Raw genomic sequence first — 20,319 nt, 5'->3', positions numbered from 1 at the left:
CATATCAGACTAAGCCAATATCTTGTCTTAGATCAGGATTAGAGTTTCGCAGTGGCAAACCCACAGTAATATATTCTAAAATGATTATTGGTGACCAGAAAAACACAGAGAACAACCTAGACTGCATAAATCTAGATAGTCATTAGATGGCAGCAATGATACAAAGAACCCACTAACTCTTTGCTGCCACCTAGTAGTAATGTGGGTTTCTGCAGTCCAGATATGGCAATCCTAGATTAAGTAGTTAGTAAATTGATCCAGAAGTCAAAAGTCAAACTCTGGCTGAGCATCTTTTCAAACGTCAAAGGCGAAAGAACAAAATTTAGGGACTGGGCAGAGAAGACTTCATCAAGTAATCAAGATTCATGGCATGTAAGTAACAACTTATTTACGGTTATGAAGAACAGACATTACTTCCAACAATGAGATAATCTCACATTTGTTTTATACTTGAGGCTACAGCTATCTCATCCACACTTAGATGCTATTTATTGAGCCAGATCCTTCTGCAAGACCACTAGGGCAGGGGTGTCAAACTTGATTTCATTGAGGGCCGCATCAGGGTTCTGTTTGACCTCAGGGAGCCGGAGTGAGCATGGCCAGGGTGGGCATGGTCAGCTCGACATCACTTGTGTCAGGGGTACCTGTGGTTGCCCAAGTGCTCTGCCAGTGAAAATGGGCTCCTGAGCTCCGTTTTCGGTTGTGATGGCCTCCTGCAACCCTCTGCCAGTGAAAATGGAGCTCAGGAGAGTTGCATGCAGCCCTTGTGAGCTCCATTTTCAGCTGTGACAGCCTCCTGCAACCATCCGCCAGCGAAAATGGAGCTCCATTTTCGCTGGCAGAGGCACTGCAGGCCAGTCCTTCGCTGTTTCTAGGGCCATCTCACAGGCCATATCTAAGCACCCTGCAGGCCGGATCCAGGCCCCGGGCCTTGAGTTTGACACCCCTGATCTAACGTTTACTCAAATAGACTAAGATGTTCTCCCTTGTTGTAATGTCCCCATCGGAGCCGGAATCTGTGGAGGAGGATGAACCAGAGCTAGATCCAACGGAGATCGAGGGGGAGGCTTCATTGGCTTCAGAGGAATGTGGGGAGCAGCAGGCTGAGGCAGCCCAGGGCCCCTCAGGATTTGGACGGATTGTTAACAGGGAGGAATGGGTCAGGATGACTGAGAGAGGGCAAACAGTGGACATGAGGAGCAACAGAGCTCAGGGGATGAGCAAGGACCGCCCCCTCCTGATCCCCAAGCATGGAGAGAAGGCAAGAACAGTGCATTTACATTTACATTTAAGTGCAGATCGACATCACGATTCGGGAGGAGATCACCCCGCCCCTCTTCACAAGGCACACCTGGGGACTGAGATTTAAGGAGACACTATGGAAAGGGGCGTTTGTCGGGAACAAATGCTAAAATTGGTGGAGTTTGATGTGCCAGTACAGACATTTGGAGTTTGCAGGACTGCTTGCTTCTCCCTGACTTTGTGGACTCAGTACCTTGTTCCTTTGTTTTGCTGGACTGGGTGCAGCCAGAGGCTGGTGTGTGTGTGTGTATGTGTGTTTGTGATGTGTATGCGTGCGCGCGCGCTTTGCTCTGGGACTTGCCAAGAACGTGGGAGCGTTTAAGGCAGAGGTGAAATCCAGCAGGTTCTGAAGAACTGGTAGCGGAAATTTTGAGTAGTTCGGAGAACCGGAAAATGCCACCTCTGGCTGGCCCCAGAGTGGGGTGGGAATGGAGATTTTGCAATATCCTTCCTCCAGGAGTGGGGAGGGAGTGGGGATTTTGCAGTATCCTTCCCCTGGAGTGGGGTGGGAATGGAGATTTTGCAATATCCTTCCCCCAGCAGTGGGGAGGGAATGGGGATTTTTCAGTATCCTTCCCTTGGAGTGGGGTGGGAAAGGGGATTTTGCAGTATCCTTTCCCTGGTGGGAATGGAGATTTTGCAATATCCTTCCCCTGCCACGTCCACCAAGCCACACCCACACTATCGGTGGTAAAAAAATTTGAATTTCATCACTGGTTTGAGGGGACATTTGGAGCATTAAAGGGGAGTTTGAACTCTCAGCTGGCTGTGTGACCTTTGTGCCTTGTCCCGGGTCATCACACTTGTCTTCTGAAATTCAGCCAGACATGGTTCATAGGCTCCCTCTCTGAACAAGTGAATCTAGTTCATGACTGAGACAATGAGGACAGGGTCAGTCTCATGACCTCAAGGATTTTCCTCCTTCCATTTTTTTTTCCCAAAAAAAATCTAGTGAAATAGATTTGAGTTGAGTTGTGAAAAAGTGACACGCCCACAGTCTCCCAGTGAACTTCCCTGACTGGGAGTGGATTTCATGAATGCTAGACCAATCTCTTAATCACTATGCAGGTAGTCCTCAACGTATATAACCATTCATTTAGTCACTGTCCGAAGTTAAAATGGCACTGGAAAAAAAAATGACTTAGGGCAGCATCCCCATGGTCATGTGATCAAAAGCCAGATGCTTGGCAACAGACTCATGTTTATGATGGTTGCCATGTCCGGGGGTCATGTGATCCCCTTTAATGACCTTCTGACAAGCAAAGTCAATGGGGAAGCCAGATTCGCTCAAGAACCATTAGACTAACTCAGGGGTGGGCAATTGTGGCTCTTTTACAACCTGTGGACTTCAACAGCTGTCTCAGGAATTCTGGGAGTTGAAGTCCACAGGTTGTAAAAGAGCCACAATTGCCCACCGCTGGACTAACTTAACAACTGCAGTGGTTCACTTAATAACTGGGGTAGGAAAGGTGGTACAATGGGGCAAAATTCACTTAACAAAATTCACTTAACAAAATTCACTCAGCAACAGACATTTTGGGCTCAATTGTGGTCATTAAATTGAGGACTATCTGCACTACACTCCATTTACACACTTAGTTGACTTGCCTTTAGTCACACCCACATTCTTACCACCGCATTTTGTATCATCAGAAGTTTTGTTGCTAATTTTAAGTATAAGTTAATCACAAAAGAGCTCATTTGTAAACTCGGGGTGTATCCTAAATTTTTGCAAGAGCTTTCTGGTGCAGTGATTTCTAGTTTCGGAAACCACTGCACCAAAAAGCTCTTGCAAAAATATTACAAACACAACTGCATTGAAGGAGGGGGAGGGGGGAGAGAGGATTTTTATCTATCATTGTACATCTCAAACCACATGCCTTTGTGCAGTGTTTTATGACAACTTCTGCCCTTCAGACTCACTGATCTATTGTTTGAGGCCTGCTTTCTTATACATGCTCTTTGCCTACAGCTTTTTCAAGAAATGAATCTCAGGGATATACAACCATCTGGGGCGAAAAGAATTATTTGCCAAACACTCTGCTAGAACAAAGTGTGAAGGTAATCACATTTTTCACAAACTCCAATGGAATAAAATCAGTCTTTGCTTATGCACAAAATCACTGCAAGGAAAAAAAAAGTAGCCAAGGATTTATAATAAAATGGCAAGAAAAGGAAAGATTCTTCCATAGGAAAACTTGAAGAACTAGAATAGGGACAGATTGTCATGGAGAAAAACTATCATTAAAATCAACGTCAACTTGATGGCACATAATCAATCAATCAATCAATCAATCAATCAAAAGGAATTCTTTGACTGTTGACTGATGTCATAAACAAAACACAATTGGTCCCTAGTCTTTAAATAGTTGTAGCTGTTTGCTACAATTTCTTACAATTCTATACTTTTTTCAATTCTATTCTTTCCATAGGTGCTTCCTCTTTGGACAAATGTAGGCAACTGACAGAAAAACCACTTGGAGAAACGAGAATCATTTGAAATGTGGATTTACAGACGGCTGTTACATATAAGCTGGGTTAACAAAATCACGAATGAGGAGGTGATAAGCCGCCTGGGAAAGCAAAGGGAAATCATCAAAGCCATTAAAAAGTGAAAGTTAGAATATTTTGGACATGTGATGTGACACCCAGAAAAATACAGCATCCTTCACTTAACCCTCCAGGAAAACATTGAAGGCAAATGAGGTCCAGGCAGAAGAACATCATGGCTTCAAAACCTAAGGGACTGGTTTGGACAAAACTCAGCAGAAGTTTTTCATGTGGCTGTTGATAAAAATAGGATTGCCAACATGATCGCCAACGTCCAGTGACAGACATGGAAGAATAAGAAGGAGAAGGAGGAGGAGGAGGAGGAGGAGGAGAAGGAGGAGGAGGAGGAGAAGAAGAAGAAGAGGAGGAGGAGGAGGAGAAGGAGGAGGAGAAGAAGAAGAGGAGGAGGAGGAGGAGGAGGAGGAGGAGGAGGAGGAGGAGGAGGAGGAGGAGGAAGACTGCTTCCTCTACTACCAAGCTTCTGTTTTACTTACTCAACAAGGTCTTCTCTACACTTCTGCAGGAGTTCCTGAGCTTTCTGGATTTCTTGTTCATTCAGAAGTACCAGGGTGCCAATAGTCAGATGGAGTTTTGCTGGGTTCTGGAAAAGGCTACTGCTGACTCCACAGTCCTATAAAAACATTAGGCATTCCTCAAGTGAGAAAAGTGTACATTAGAAACTTCATATGCATTCATTGGACACAAGAAGTTGTAACTTGTACTGAGCAAAGAGAGATGCAAGTATGGGGAGCGCAGAAACATCAGAATTTTCCAAAGCACCTGAGTGCAGGACAAGAAGCAACGGATAGAAACTAACCAAGGAGAGAAGCAACCTAGAACTAAGGAGAAATTTCCTGACAGTGAGAACCATCAACCAGTGGAACAGCTTTGCCTTCAGAAGTTGTGAATGCTCCATCACTGGAGGCTTTTAAAATGACACTGGACATCCATTTGTGTGAAATGGTATAGGGGCTCCTGCTTGAGGAGGGGATTGTCCTCCAAGGTCGCTTCCAATTCTGATGATGATGATGATGAAGTCTTGATCCTCAAATAAGAGAAGCTTGATATAGGACGCTCCTTGGCACTGTAAAGAAGTAATATCTCCTTTTTGAGATTCTTCTGCCATGGAGAAATTTTCAAAACATATAACCACATCTTGAAAAAGATGAGACACATAGTACAAAGAGCAACACTGCTCTATATTCTGGGACTGCAGTCATGACTCTAAGCTCTCCAGACCTTAATGGCACAAAAAACAATCTGCAGGCAGATTAGAAACCCTTTTCCTTATTTATTTTCTATAATGGCTGTTCTTATTGGGAGACTGTTTTTAATTGTTACCGAGCAATGTAAAAAAAATGCATTTTTATACATGATAATTGGGAATGCTACCTCTCATGGCAGACTCGAAACTGTTAAGAAGAGACTGGACTGCCATCTGTCAGAAATGGTGTAAGGTCTCCTGCTTGGGCGAGAGGTTGGACTAGATGACCTACAAGGTGTCATGAGTTTCTTGCAAAAATCAAATCCAGAAGCACACACAGATAAACTGATTCAGCTGGATTCATTAGCTTCTTTATATACATAATAACAGATGAAGTATTTACAATACCAATATTTGATTCTTATAACGTGGTAGAAGTTACCAGCAGAACACAAGGCAGGAGAGAACAGTTAGTTTCATTTCAGAAGAGCAGACAAGTTCACACACTAGTTTCAGTTTCAGTTTCTATTCTCTGCACAGACTCAGAAGCTGCAGACTAAGACACGCCCAGGCTCCAGTCTGTCTCAGCTCCTAATTGGCTATGCCTATTAGTTGGTAATTAGTTGCTATGCCTATTCATTGGCTGACCTTGTTACCATGTCTCTGCCAGTTCATGAATAATCTGACACAAGGTCCCTTCCAACTCTGTTCATCCATTAAAAAAACAGATCTGTTCATCTGTTAGCAATCTCCAAGGAGTTTACTCCTCTATTTTGTCCCCCTTCCCCATCCCTTACTATCAAAACAAAGTTGAAAAAATGGTTTAAATCCCATCTGGGTGAAAGGTGTTTTAGATATCTTCCAAAGCTCAGTATCTATTTTTATGAACTTTTCTTTAAAAAAGTTAAAAAAAAATCAAAGCCTAGCAACAGAAGCTATTATAGTCTATAATGAACACCAGGAGCACAGGGAAGATGTTGAAACAGCAGGGAGCAGATCTGATAGATTCCAACTATTGGCAGCAGTTCATTTTAATTTCTGAAATGCTTGCAGATATAATGAGCACAAAATATATTAACACAATAAATAAGCAGCTTCTAGGAAAAGAGCATAGTCTATCTAGTCCCATAGAGAAGGAAGTGTGGCAAAAAAAAGAGAGAAAACCAACCCTGAATTAATGTTATAATTACTATCAGTTTAAATAGCTGAATTTTCCCTCTACAGCTTTCCAGGAATCAAAGCCAACTTCCATGCCAACAACTTTTTACCTGTATCTTTCTACTCTCCAGTGCAGAAGAGAAGGCTGGAAAGCTTTATTATGGGTAGTTCTCAACTTATATAACTTGCGACTCAAAAATTTCTGTTGCTAAACAAAGCAATTGCTAAATAGCAATAGTACTTAGACTGATATACCACTTCACAGTGCTTTTACAGCCCACTCTAAGCGGTTTACAGAGTCAGCCTATTGCCCCCAACAATCTGGGTCCTCATTTTACCCACCTCAGAAGGATGGAAGGCTGAGTCAACCTTGAGCCTGGTGACATTCGAACTGCCAAATTGCAGGCAGCCGGCAGTCAGCAGAAGTAGCCTGCAGTACTACATTCTAACCACTGCGCCACTGCACTCTTAAATGTCATAAATGACATTTTATGACTTTTCTTACCATAGTTGTTAAGTGAATCTGACTTCCCCAATGGACTTTTGCTTATCGGAAGCCAGCTGGGAAATTTACAAATAGTGATTACATGACTCCGGGCAGTGTAACTGTCATAAATACATGCCAGTTGCCAAGTGCCCAAATTTTGAAGATGTGTCTGTGGAGATGCTGGAATGGCCGTAAGTGTGAAAACCACTTCTTTCAGCACCATTGTAACTTTAAACAGTCACTAAATGAATGGCTGTGAGTCAAGGAATAGCTGTAATAGAAACAAAAGGTTCATGAAGTCAACTTTTAAAATAACATGTGAGCATAACATGTGTTGTTACTATTGTTTACTAGTATTTCCGAAATTGGTATCTGCTGTATTACTATCCGTGCTACCCGTTTCCAATGAAATTCTGTAGGTCTTACAATATGCCAAATCAATGCTTTTTCTGCTAAAAACCCTTTGGCAAAGTTGGAGCGGATTGTTTCAGGTTTTGATTTTTGCCTGCCTAGAAAGACAGGTAGATAGAAAGCTCTGTCTACCTACTTAGGTCATCATTTATATTTTTGCAATGAATTTAATGATTCTGAGCTGCACTGACATTTTTATTAAAAACTGCACTCAGCAAATTCCTATAAATCCTAATAAACGTGAATATCCTAGCATTGGACAATTAATACCGAAGAAGAACAAGCTGTATAAGCAGTGGAAGTTGATTCATTCATTCATTCATTCATTCATTCATTCATTCATTCATTCATTCATTCATTCATACATTCATTCATTCATCAATGCATTCATATATCCTGCTGCAATCAATTTGGCAGCATAGGATGAAAACTCTAAAAACATTTGGGATGAGACTTTGTAGTAAAATATATGTTTACATTCAACATCTTTTTTTTTTCCAACATGCAACTAGGTCAAACTAAATTGGAGTCTTATATTAAAATGAAGGCTGTTAATAACCTCTGGCTGATTGCTTCTAACAAATTCTTTATAAACTCCGTTAAGATGTAAGCATGTTTTAGTAAGCATCAATTATCTTATGAGACAACAAGTAAATAAGAGTACTTGGAATGGTCAAGGGTTCCAGGCATACCAGCGGTTCATATTGGGAATGTAGAACGAACTCTAAACTGAGCTCCCTAGGAAAGTCTACAGAGTTGTCTGGCTGACAGCAGCTGCTTACAAGTTTCAAAACCAGGAAGCCCCCACTGGCACAACCTCGGCCTAACAACTTTAACATCGATTCCCAAGTGAAAGCCAAATGGGTCAATGAACACCCAGTCAGAAGAAGACACACAAATGACCCCACAAAAATGGTGCCAAGGCTTTGAACTACCACGTCAGCAATGGACAATCGCAAACAGGATTTGCACCTCACACGGCATCTGGCGCCACGGGGCGCAGTGGTCAGAATGCAGTACTGCAGGCTACTTCTGCTGATTGCCGGCTGCCTGCACTTTGGCAGTTCAAATCTCACCAGGCACAAGGTTGACTCAGCCTTCCATCCTTCCGATGGAAATGAGAACTTAGATTGTTGGGGGCAATAGGCTGACTCTGTAAACCAGTTAAAGAGGGCTTTAAAGCACTTTGAAATCATATATAAGTGCTATTTCTATCCGCCAGGACTCTCTGTATAAATGGGGCATAGTATCCTCCCTTCAGTGTGACTGTGGAGTCTCACATCATACTGTAGATTACATAGTGCCTGGCCGTAAGGTGAGGACATATACCAGTCCAGTATCTGATGTTTTAAATATAAATGATACTGCGCTTCAATGGTTAGGTGGCCTAGCCACTGGTGTTTGAACATAGACCTTTTTAACATTTATATTCTGTTGTGTTCTGCTAATCTAGATGAATATTAATATCTATTGCTAGTCCTTGTATGATATGCCATATGCTAAATAAATAAATTAGTCTTCATATATATACATAAGCCACACAGAACCTTGGGTAGCCTTCAGACAAGTAAAGTTATCTTCACCCAAAGTACCACGCTCACAGATAGTACTGCATAAATAATAAGTCTCCATATAGAATGTATTCAGGCAAATTCATTTGACTTGATATCACAACAGGGCGAGCAATTAGTCAGAATCATTTGTACATATAGTTTCCAGATCTCACTGGAAAGATAATTTCCTGTAATAAATCACTATAGTGAGCAGAAGCAGAATAAAATGAAACTGTGAAAGCATCCCAGATGATTACCGCATAACTGTAGTATCCTTCTATTAATTCCTATAAATAATTTCCAGTTTGCTCCTCAAAATCTCATAATTGAGATTTATTTATTTCACAGCTCTTACCTATCATCCCAATCATAAGAATGCACAAAATATCAATCATATGAACGCGCAAAAACGCAGCAGTTTATTAATATTTTAGTATTAACTATATGTTAGTATGTTAGGAAAAGGTTCCCCTCGCACATATGTGCTAGTCGTTCCTGACTCTAGGGGGCGGTGCTCATCTCCGTTTCAAAGCCGAAGAGCCAGCGCTGTCTGAAGACCTTCCGTGGTCATGTAGCCGGCATGACTAAACGCCAAAGGAGAACAGAACGCTGTTGCCTTCCCACCAAAGATGGTCCCTATTTTTCTACTTGCATTTTTTACATGCTTTCAAACTGCTAGGTTGGCAGAAGCTGGGACAAGTAATGGGAGCCCATTACGCGGCACTAGGGATTCAAACCACTGAACTGCCTACCTTTCGATCGAGAAGCTCAGCGTTTTAGCCACTGAGCCACCGCATCCCCTTTGTTAGTATGTTATCAAACTGTAATTACTATTATGATGAAAAAGAATATTGATGCTTTTGAGCTTGGGTGTTGGAGAAGACTCCTGAGAATACCATGGACACTTGGTATTTTTTTAAAAAATGGACACTGTACCCAAGTAGTCTAGAATTCAAGGGATAGGTGACCAGGCTCAAATTATCCTACTTCAGATACAATATGTGAGGACTCTAGAGAAGGTCCCAAACCAAAGGTGATCTTTCAAAAGACAACTGAACTTTCTTTGTTTTTCCTTGATGAAGTTTCACTTCTCACTCAAGAAGCTTCTTCCGTTCTGACGTTAGAACGGAAGAAGCTTCTTGGATGAACAGAGAAACGTCAAGGAAAAACAAAGGTGCCTTTTCATTTTTTTTTTTTAATTTTTTATTGAAAATTATTAAAAAATACAGAAAAAAATATAATAATATGGATAGAATTGCAGAGAGTAATATAATACATATAGAGTTTTAAAGTATCAATTTTCGCCTGGAGAAAGTACAAACTTCCATTAAGCTAACTCATCAAACGAAAGGAAGGTTTAGCCAGAAAAAAAATTCTCAATCGTCATGCAGTACTCCTGGAAGTATTTACCCACGTTCACATTAAGGTTAATATTTTCGTTCTTCTTAAGATTTCTTTTTTTGCAGCCAAGCATACCATCTGTCCCAGCTCCTATATAACCCCGATTCTTGTCTATCTCGCAAAAGTCCAGTAAGCTTGTCTGCTTCTGCACAGTCCATGATCTTTGCAATTAACATAGCCTCCGATGGGATATTTTTAGATTTCCATTCTTGCGCGAACGAGATCCTGGCTGCAATGATGATGTGGAGAGCGAGATACCAATTAGATTTGTTTAAATTCTCTGGTTTCATGCCTAGTAAAAACGTTTCCGGGTTCAAATCTATTCTACATCCTATGATTTCTAAAATCCATTTTTGAATTCTAACCCAATATTCTTTTGCTCGGGGACAGGTCCACCAACTATGAAAGTAAGTTCCCATAGCGGCGTTGCATTTCCAGCAAACCGGAGAGGTCCCCGGGAACATCTTCGATAATCTAGCCGGGGGCAGGTGCCATCTATATAGCATTTTGTATATATTTTCCTTATAGGAAACTGACATTGTTAATTTTAAGGTTGTCCCCCAGATTTCTTCCCATTTTTCAAGTTCAATCGAGTATCCCAAATTTCTCCCCCAGGCAATCATTGAGTCTTTGATGACCTCCTCTCCAATCCAGTCCATTAAGAGGAATTGATAGAGTTTGGATAATACCTTCTCATCCTTCCCCAACAAGATCTTATCAAGTTCCTGTAGAGAATTATAAATTCCTCCTTTATTTTTATCCTGAGCTGTCCTAGATTGGATCTGATTGTATGACCACCAATCTAGCTCATAGCCTAATTCCCCCAGCATATTTCGAGATTTTACTTTGCCTGAAGGATCCAACAGAGCTTGGTAGCCTTTTCAAAAAGCACCTTTGGGACAACCATGACCTGAATGACCGAGAATCTCCATAGACATTCTAGAGAAGGTTCTGAGGGTGGGAATGGTAGAAAGAAAGAGAAGAGGACAATCAATAAAGAGGACAATCAATAGCAAGGTGGATGGATTTAGTTACAGTGACACTGAGAATCTTGTTGGAAGACCTGAAGGAGCAGGTTGGGAAAATCAATCCATGTGGTTGCTAAGAGTCAATACATACATACAATACATACCATGTTTTATACCAATACATACCAAAATAATACCCTGTCCTATATTTTTTTGAACCCTGAAATAAGCGTTTAGCCTTATTGCCATGAACTCAAAAGCCCGATTGGGCTTATTATCAGGGGATGTCTTATTTTGGGGGAAACAGGGTAATAAATCAATCAATGAATCAATCATTAATCTGCTGCCCAAAATGTCACTATAGCCAAAGGCCACTGAAATAAAAGACAATTGAGGACCATTCTAAATGTCAAAGGTCAATTAGACTTCTGAGGACTGCATGTTTTCAAGTGTGTTGGCTATTATTGAGAAAGCTAATAATTCTGGAAGCTGACGTCCATAAGTTGAAGTTTGCCAAGTCTGAGAAACACTGCCCTAGACTAATCCACCTCAGAGAAATTAAAGCCTGGTTTAACTCCAGGTATCTATATTGAAGTGCACCGATAGCAGAGAATTTGGAGGCTGTTATCTAGTTTGGTAATGAACTGTCTGCAAGAAAGCCACCAAGGTCAAAGAACACCAAGGACACCATACAGACATCTTGAGGTCTGACATTTTTAGACTTTTTCAAGCAAAGATGGAATGCTAAGTACTGCTGCTTACTTTAAACATTGAACAATTCCTTTGATTATTTGAAGCGGAATTTCAATTCCGCTTCTTAATACTTTACACTGACAACAAAGATTGCTAATTTTGAGAAAAAAGGCCAGCATTTCTAAAGGCCATTAAGTTGAGGTTGATGGGTTTGAATTATTATTTTTGTTACAGCATTTCATATGGTTCGGATTAAAAAGTGTTTGTTAAGCATCTATAAATTATTTATTTTAACTCTATGCATAGAATAAAAAAAATAAAATTCCATATAAATCTACGTAATATATTCCAAGCTAAAAAATTGACTCTCAATTTCTAAAAAAAAATCTGCTAAAGGTAAGTCAATATAACTACTTTCCAAATACTGCCCTCTGCTGGATATAAAATCATTGTAAAACCTTAACTTTAATTTATCACAACTATTGTGATATATTTACATGTGTATATATGTGTTTGTGTGTGTGTGTTTGGGGTTGTAGATTATGAAACAGTCAATAGCAATGAAGTTCTAAAAGTGATATGGAAACTGTTGAGTTTTACTGATAGTAAAGGTGCATTTTTCTCACATCAATTAGATGAACTGCAAAAGCAAATGTTCCTGTTCTTATTTAAACATGGCTTTTATATTTCAAAGAACAGCATGCAATTACTTTGTCATTCCAGTAGCTTGTAAAATCTATACTTTTTTTAAAAATTATGAGGCAGTTCAACTTTTTTTGGGGGGGGGGATCATAAAGGTCAAGAAATTATACATACAGGAGTCTTAGGAGTCAAGAATGACTCAAAGGAGTATGCATATGTTTGTGTCATGCACACACGCGAAAACGGACGTTGCTTACCTGAACGTCCCTTCTCGACGTGCAGCTGGAGAATCCAAAGCTTCGGGTTGTTCAGTAGTTGATAGCCTACACTGAGTGTGTTCCTTTAAGAGATTTCTCTTCAGACACGCCCACTTGCTCAACAGAGTCCCAGTTTTGTTCACGAAGTAAGGAGCAGTAGAGCGTCAGGAAGGAATGTCCAGCAGCCAAGCTGGGTGGGTTGGATTCTCCAGCTGCGCGTCGAGAAGGGACGTTCAGGTAAGCAACGTCCGTTCTCCAACGCGCAGCTTGGAGAATCCAAAGCTTCGGGATTTACCCAAGCAAGTTCAGACAGGGAGGGAACCCGGCTGCTGTACGTCGTCTGAAGAGTTGCATACAGCTTGGAGCACCCGGCGGCCGAAGGATGCCTCCGCCGAGGCAAAGGAATCCACCTTGTAGTGCCTGATGAAGGGATTCAAGGATGACCAGGTGGCCGCTCTGCAGATGTCAGAGATGGAGGCATTAGTGGCCCAGGCGGCCGTTGTGGCGGCGCTCCTGGTAGAATGTGGAAGAATCCTCTGCGGAATTGGTCTATTCCGAGCTGAATAAGCCTTGGAGATGCAGGACTTAATCCACCTCCCAATGGTTGTGGAGGATACCTTCCGGCCCATGGAGGAGGGCAGAAAGGAAACGAAGAGCGATTCTGATTTCCGGAAATGCTGTGTTCGTTTAATATACCTGCGCAGGGCCCGTCGGACATCTAGCAGGTGCCAGTCTGCTTCCCGAGGATGTCGAGGATCGGGGCAGAAGTCCGGAAGGATTAATTCCTGGGCTCGATGGAATGTGGAATTTACTTTAGGCAGGAATGAGGGATCTAGTCTTAGTACCACGCGATTTGCATGGAAGACACAAAGGTCGCTTCTCACCGACAGTGCAGCTAGTTTGGATACACGGCGAGCCGAAGTAATCGCGACCAGAAACGCCACCTTAAGAGACAGAAAGCGGAGGCTGATGGAAGCGAGAGGCTCAAATGGAGGGTGCATGAGGGCCTGAAGGACCAGAGTCAAATCCCAGGTCGGGTATCGATGTATAACAGGAGGGCGCAGGTTGGATGCCCCTCGCAGAAAGTCGCGAATCGTCAGGTCCTGGGAGAGAGGAAGCTTTGCAGAAGTCGAAAGGACCGTACTAAGTGCGGCAACTTGGCGACGAAGAGTGTTAGGCGCAAGGTGCTTGTCCATGCCCCGCTGAAGGAATCCCAGCACTTCGGGAACAGAAGCAGACGTTGGATCCAGGTGGGATTTAGCACACCAGGAGCAGAAGGAGTTCCAGGTTGCGTTATAAATGCGGCATGTTGACGGCCGTCTTGACGCCTGAATCGTGGGGATCGCATTGCTAGGCACGTTGGCTCGCCTTAGCAAGATCCGTTCAAGCGCCAGGCGGTCAACTGCAACCACTGCGGGTCTGGGTGCAGAATGACCCCCTGGCTGAGAACGATCCTGTTCCCTGGAATCCTCCACGGCCGTGCCACCGACAGGTCCACCAGATCCGCAAACCAGGACCTCCGAGGCCAGTGGGGTGCGACCAGAACGACGTCTGCCCTCTCTGCTATTATCCTGCGGATCAGACGAGGAAGGAGCGGTAGAGGGGGAAAGGCATAGAGGAGACCCCTGGGCCAGGGAGAGGCGAGGGCGTCGACTCCCTCCGCCTGAGGGCACTGGTACCGGGTGAAGAACCTGGGTAGGTGAGTGTTGTCGCGGCTGGCAAATAGATCGATCAGAGGCGTGCTGAATCTGCGGACGATCTCGGCGAACAGATCTGGGTTAAGTCGCCACTTGGCGTGGTCCAAGTGTTGCCTGCTGAGCCAGTCCGCTGTGATGTTCGTGGTCCCGGCGATGTGCTCCGCCACAAGGGACAGGACGTGCGTCTCTGCCCAGATCAGCAGTAGGGTCGTTTCCTCCATCAATGGACCCGAGCGAGTCCCCCCCTGGCGGTTCACGTGCGCCTTTGCTGTTACATTGTCCGTGCGTATCAGGACATGGTGCCCTGACACAATCTGCTGGAACCGTTGGAGGGAGAGGCGGATCGCATGGAGTTCCAACCAATTGATCTCGTTTAGGCTCTCCTCTGCTGACCACGTTCCCTGGGCAACGTGGGATAAAAGATGACCTCCCCATCCCGTCAGGCTGGCGTCCGTTGTCACTACCAGGCGCTGTAGATTCTGGAAGTAGCTGCCCTGATGTAGGCTCTGGGAGGACCACCAGAGGAGAGACCTTGAGACCTCTGGCGGGAGGGAAACTAGTGTGGGAGAGTTGCTCCTCCTGGCTCTCTGAAAGGGGAGGAGGAACCACTGGAGCTGGCGCGAATGGAATCTCGCCCAAGGGACGACAGACAGGCAGGAAATCATTTTGCCGAGCAGGCGGGACAGGAGCAGCAAGGTCACCTTCCGAGAGGAGAGGACCTGTGATGTTAATGACTGGAGACTGGAACGCCGGTCCGTTGACAGGAACACCTGGCCCCTTACGGAATCTATTATTGTCCCTAGGTGAAGGATGCGAGTAGTGGGCTGCAGTTGGCTCTTCGGAATGTTGAGGGAGAAGCCATGATGACGAAGGCAGCGACACACCACTTCTAGGTCTCGGGATGCCCGGGCCGGAGAAGGGGAGAGCACTAGGATATCATCCAAGTAGCAGTGGAGGCGGACTGGATGTTGACGTAGATGGGCCACCACTGCTGCCAGGAGCTTTGTAAAGGTCCTTGGGGCGGAGGAGAGGCCGAAGGGCATTGCTCTGTATTGGTAATGCCTGTTGTTGTAGGCAAAGCGTAGGAAACGACGATGGGACAGTCGTATGGGTACGTGGAGGTACGCTTCTTTCAAATCGATAGAGGTCATCCAGTCCGATGGTCGAATGGAAGCCAGAATTGATCGGAGGGACTCCATTTTGAACTGATGATATACTATAAATTCGTTCAGCCTCTTGAGGTCTAGGATGCCCCTGTGACCCCCGGATGATTTGGGGACCAGGAAGAAAATTGAATAGAAGCCGGTCCCGCGATGATGGTGGGGAACCGGTTCGATGGCTTGGATTTGAAGCAGGTGATGGATTTCTGCCTCCATTAGCTGGCGCTTGTCCAGGTTGGGAGAAATAGGGCATTGGACAAAGTGTGAGGGAGGTCTGGAGCGGAACTCCAGGGTAAGGCCAAGACGGATTGTTTGGAGCACCCAGGCGTCCGACGTCGAGATCTCCCACTGGGGAAGAAAATGAGTCAGACGGCCGCCAATGGGAAGATGGATGTAGTCACTTCCCTCTTCTAAAGGTACGGGAGCCCGTATCTCGAAATGGCCGTTTGGGCGCTGGGGCCTTTCGACCACGGTCTCTGAAGGCGGGTCTATCGAAGGAACGGTCGAATCCTTGAGAATAGGGCCTTGAGGAGAAGGACCCCGAAGGGCCGGAGTCGTTCCGAAAGGGCTGCCTGGTGAAGTAGGACGATGGTCTACGATCTGCCCTCTTATATGAGGATGGCATCACCTTCCGTTTATCCTTGTCCTCGACAAGGATGGGGTCTAAGGCCTCTCCAAAAAGACGGGAACCCTTATATGGAGTTGAAGCGAGGCGCCACCTAGACTTGGCATCGGCTCTCCAATTTTTAAGCCATAATAGACGGCGAGATGTGATGGACGACACCAGGGCGCGCGAAGCAAACTTTGCGGCATTGAGCGAAGCGTCCGCCGTATATTCAGTAGCCGCCACCAGTTTGTTGACGTCTTGGCGGAGGCGTGAATCCGCCGGGGGAAGGCGCTCGTGAAGTTGGCGGAGCCAGATTAAGCAGGCACGGCTGAAGAAGGAAGCTGAGGTGGCTGCCCTAACCGCCCAGGCGGCCGCGTTGTGAGTACGTCGGAAGTTAAACTCAGCTTTTCGGTCCTCTGAGCGCAAACCGTCGGCGACGTCGTTGGAAATTACAGAGGAAGCCGTCAGATTGGCCACTGGCGCGTCTACAGTCGGTAACTGAAGGAGATCTTGGAGACTAGGCGCCGAACAATAAAGTTTTTTGTCTAGCCCCGAAGGAGCGGGCAAGGATGAGGGTGTGGTCCAGGATCGTTGGACCACCTCAGAAAAAAGCTGTGGACACGGAATAAAGTCCGCTTGCGCCTTAGGTGCCGTAAACAAGGCCTCATGTTGTTGAGAGGAACCGGGCTGATCAACTTGAGAGACTGGGTCAGCCATATTTGTGGCCAACTTGGCCTTGCGCAGGAGCGATTTGAATAACGAGGGTCTAAAGAGCCCAGAGAAGGCTGGCTTTTCGGGTGGCATATCTGCATCATCAGATAAATCCATATCCGACGGGTCGCACTCTCCCTCCTCCGAAGACGACTCCTCGTGGTGACCATGGTCCAGATACAGCTCGGACTCATGCGTCATAGCCTGATACTGGGTAGGGACCTGTTGAGGGTCCCGGGCCAGAGGAGGAGGAGGAAAACGTGGCTGAGGCCAGGCTCCATATGGTGCAGCCCGTTGAGAAGTCGCTGCCAGTGTTCTGGAAACCGTGTCAGAGATGATCCGCTGAATATCATACTGAGAAGGTGGAGGAGCTGCCTCCGTGGTGCGCAAGCCTGCCGCCGTGGGAGTAAAGGTCGCCTCCGGCTGAGACCGTCGAGGAAGAATGGCAGTGCACGAGAGGTCCACGGGCTCCATGCAGTGAGTCGATAACGCCTCAGGGAAAACTTCCATGTTTGGCGATGGAAACAACGGTTGCGAAGGTTGTTGAGGAGCCTGATGGACGGGCTGGACCGTAGCTTCGACAACGGGCGAGAGTGGCGTAGGTAAGTGTGCGAAAACAGCTTGTGCTGACTGGTTGCGCGCTTTCTCGAACTGGCGCTCCAGAGCCTTGTGTCTCCTGGAGGCGTCCTTGTCTGCAGCTGATGAGTGCTTTGTCTTTTTAGAGCGTGGAGCAGCCGATGAAGATGAATGTGAAGCGCGTTTATGGGACCGTTTACGTTGCTTGGCCTGGTCGTGAATGCGCTCGGGAGAGCTGTTGTCCTCCAGATCGGATGAGAGAACACGTTCAGCCATGTTGTAAGCTTTGTTTCCTTTTCCTTTTTTTTTTTTTTTTTTTGTTTAGAAGGGAGGAAGATGAAGATTCAGTAAGTATTTAATTTGTTGATTATTAGCCCTTTTATTTTTTATTTTATTTTTTTATTTTTATTTTTTTTAACAGGAAACAGTTGAAGAACTACTGAGTAAATGAAGATAGCCCAGGGCTAGCAGGTAAGTCTTTTCTTCTAATTTTATTTTAGAAGTAGAGGCTGGGGGGAGGAATTTGGGGGGGGGGTATGGAAGCCGTGCAACTAGCCGATTGCTCCAAAGAGACAGGCTAGTAGGTCCCCCAATGCTTGCAATCAGAAGACCGGCCTCTGCAACTCACTGCGCCTGCGAGAGGCTGTCACCAGGCAGAATTTGACAGCCGTTAGAAATCCTCTCTTGTCAGGCAGAGAAAATGGCGCCAAACAGGGCTTGCAGAGCGAGGGCGACAGAAGGAATGGGGGGGGCTGTTCCCCTTTGAAAGAGCAGAACGGCGATAAGATTGAGCCCAGAACGGAGACCCAGCGTCAGGAAGAGTCCTTGTGGGGGGAGGAGGAAGGCCAAGGGGCGCGAGCTGCGCTGATCGCAGCTCCCAGCGCTGAGGCGAATAGGAGGAAAAGGCGCGCGCTTTGAAAGGCAGTCCAAGCGACGACGCCTAGAGCCCTTAGAAAGGTTGCAAGCCGAGAGAGAAAACAGCCGAAGGCTCAGAAGCGCTTCCCCGGCTGTCTAGATTGATGGGAGAGCGCTCCGGCGATGAAGGGGCGCACGTGGGGCGCTCCGGCGCTCGAGGATCGCTCCGGCGACGAGGCGTCCGTGGGGGAGGAGGCTGCAGCGATCCCTGCGATGGCGACGGCGTGCGATCACTCAGAAGTGATCCAAACGCCAGGAAGCCCTCAGGACAATTAAGGGAGAGGGAGAGAGACGCCGCTGAGCATAGGGCGTCAATCTCCAGCCGCCAAGGTGAAGTTTAGTCCAGACGGTGAGGGCAGCAATTTAAAGAGGGCAGTCAATATGCAAGTGTCAGGAAGATGGGAAGAAACTGACAGCTTGCCTGAAGCAGCAGGCAGACTCACCACCGGCAATTATAGAAAGGAGAGGACTGGAATTGGAGAATCCAAAGTTTCTGGAACAGTTCAGATAGTAATCAGAGAAATTTTCAGACAGTGTCACAGGCTCAACTGAGTGAACTAAACTGGGACTCTGTTGAGCAAGTGGGCGTGTCTGAAGAGAAATCTCTTAAAGGAACACACTCAGTGTAGGCTATCAACTACTGAACAACCCGAAGCTTTGGATTCTCCAAGCTGCGCGTTGGAGAACCTCTAATTCCTACATTTCCTCTTTTCTCAACTTGGTGGGACTTCATTCCTTTCTTGATTAAGAGAATCTAGTTCAGGGGTGTCAAACTCAAGGCCCGCAGGCCAAATCTGGCCCACGAGGTGCTTAAATCTGGCCTCCAGAGCCAGCCTGGAAATAGCAAAGGACCGGCCCATGATGCCTCTGGCAGTCAAAAGAGGGAACGGGAGTGCCCCATTTTTGGCCTGGACGGCTTCCTGTAGCACTCTGTCAGCCAAAACGGGGCACGCGCCCAGTAGTGGGTTTCACTTACGTTCGCTACCAGTTCAGAACTGTGAACCTTCTGCGCATGCACAGAGCATCCATGATGACGTCTGGGTGGGTGGATGGAGCCTCCCGCTACCGCCAACTGTTATCCCGAACCGGGCCGAACCAGTAGAAACACACCACTGCACGCCCCCTCCCCCCGCTCCATTTTGGCCGGCAGAGTGCTGCAGGAGGTGTCTGTCCTGTCTCTCCCTCCCCCCCACCCCCGGCCAGCCCACGGAGGAGAACCACAATGCTAATCTGGCCCTCAAACAAATCCAGTTTGACCCCCCTGATCTAGTTTATCAGTATGTTTAGCCTGATAAATTACAGACTTGATTTACTGGAAAAATCCAAGATTTTACCAGAAGATTATTTTCCACAAAATATCACTTAAGTTAATCAGAGACGCATTTAATTGTAAACTTTTATTACCTTGAGCCAAGAACTTAATGCTTAGACCAGAGGCCTCCGACCTTGGCAACATTAAGACTTGTGGACTTCAACTCCCAGAATTCCTAAGCCAGCCATGCTGGCTAGGGAACTCTGGGAGTTGAAGCCTACAAGTCTTAGCGTTGGAGACCCCTGGAGCTCTCACCTTTGCCTCTGTATTAATTGGAAGCTGCTGATCATTCATAGTATGTCACAGCAAGCCAGGCTTGGTTACAATTCATTTATATTCAGTCATTAAAATTCCCAGTATATTTGATTCCCTCTTTTTTATTTCCTTTTGCCTAGCCCTTGAAAATGATATCACATACACTCATTTTAAGTTTGTTCTGGGAATTAGAACGGTTGTTAGATTTATTCTTTGTTTCCTGAGGAAACATATCCTGGTAATATATTCAAGTCTGTTTTAGACAGTTTACACTAATACATAAAAATAATATATTCCCCCCACAGAGATCTATCCTGCTTCCATTCTAATTAGAAAACACAGAGTAACCGTCTTTTTCGAATTGCTGCAAGTTGTTCCCAATTGTTCTAACATCCATCAAACTCTCAGTCTTGGTCCCACAAGAGAACGGAAAGATTTTCTTTGTATTTCACAAAGAACA

The 20,319-nt window shown here is 45.4% G+C and overlaps 1 protein-coding gene across 2 annotated transcripts in view; it reads right to left on the bottom strand.

Moving 5' to 3' along the window:
* ASCC1 (activating signal cointegrator 1 complex subunit 1) overlaps nt 1-20,319 on the bottom strand; it is a 129,104-nt gene that overhangs the window by 70,037 nt on the left and 38,748 nt on the right. For both annotated transcript variants that reach the window (XM_070945284.1, XM_070945283.1), the window contains exon 6: nt 4,347-4,483. In XM_070945284.1, the coding sequence (XP_070801385.1) occupies nt 4,347-4,483 (137 nt within the window). The remainder of the gene's footprint in view (nt 1-4,346; nt 4,484-20,319) is intronic.

Source organism: Pituophis catenifer, unplaced genomic scaffold, assembly GCF_029215685.1.
Source record: "Pituophis catenifer annectens isolate HBS135680 unplaced genomic scaffold, rPitCat1.0.hap2 SCAF_6, whole genome shotgun sequence".
NCBI lineage: Eukaryota > Metazoa > Chordata > Lepidosauria > Squamata > Colubridae > Pituophis > Pituophis catenifer.
This window is presented reverse-complemented; position numbering and strand designations above follow the sequence as displayed.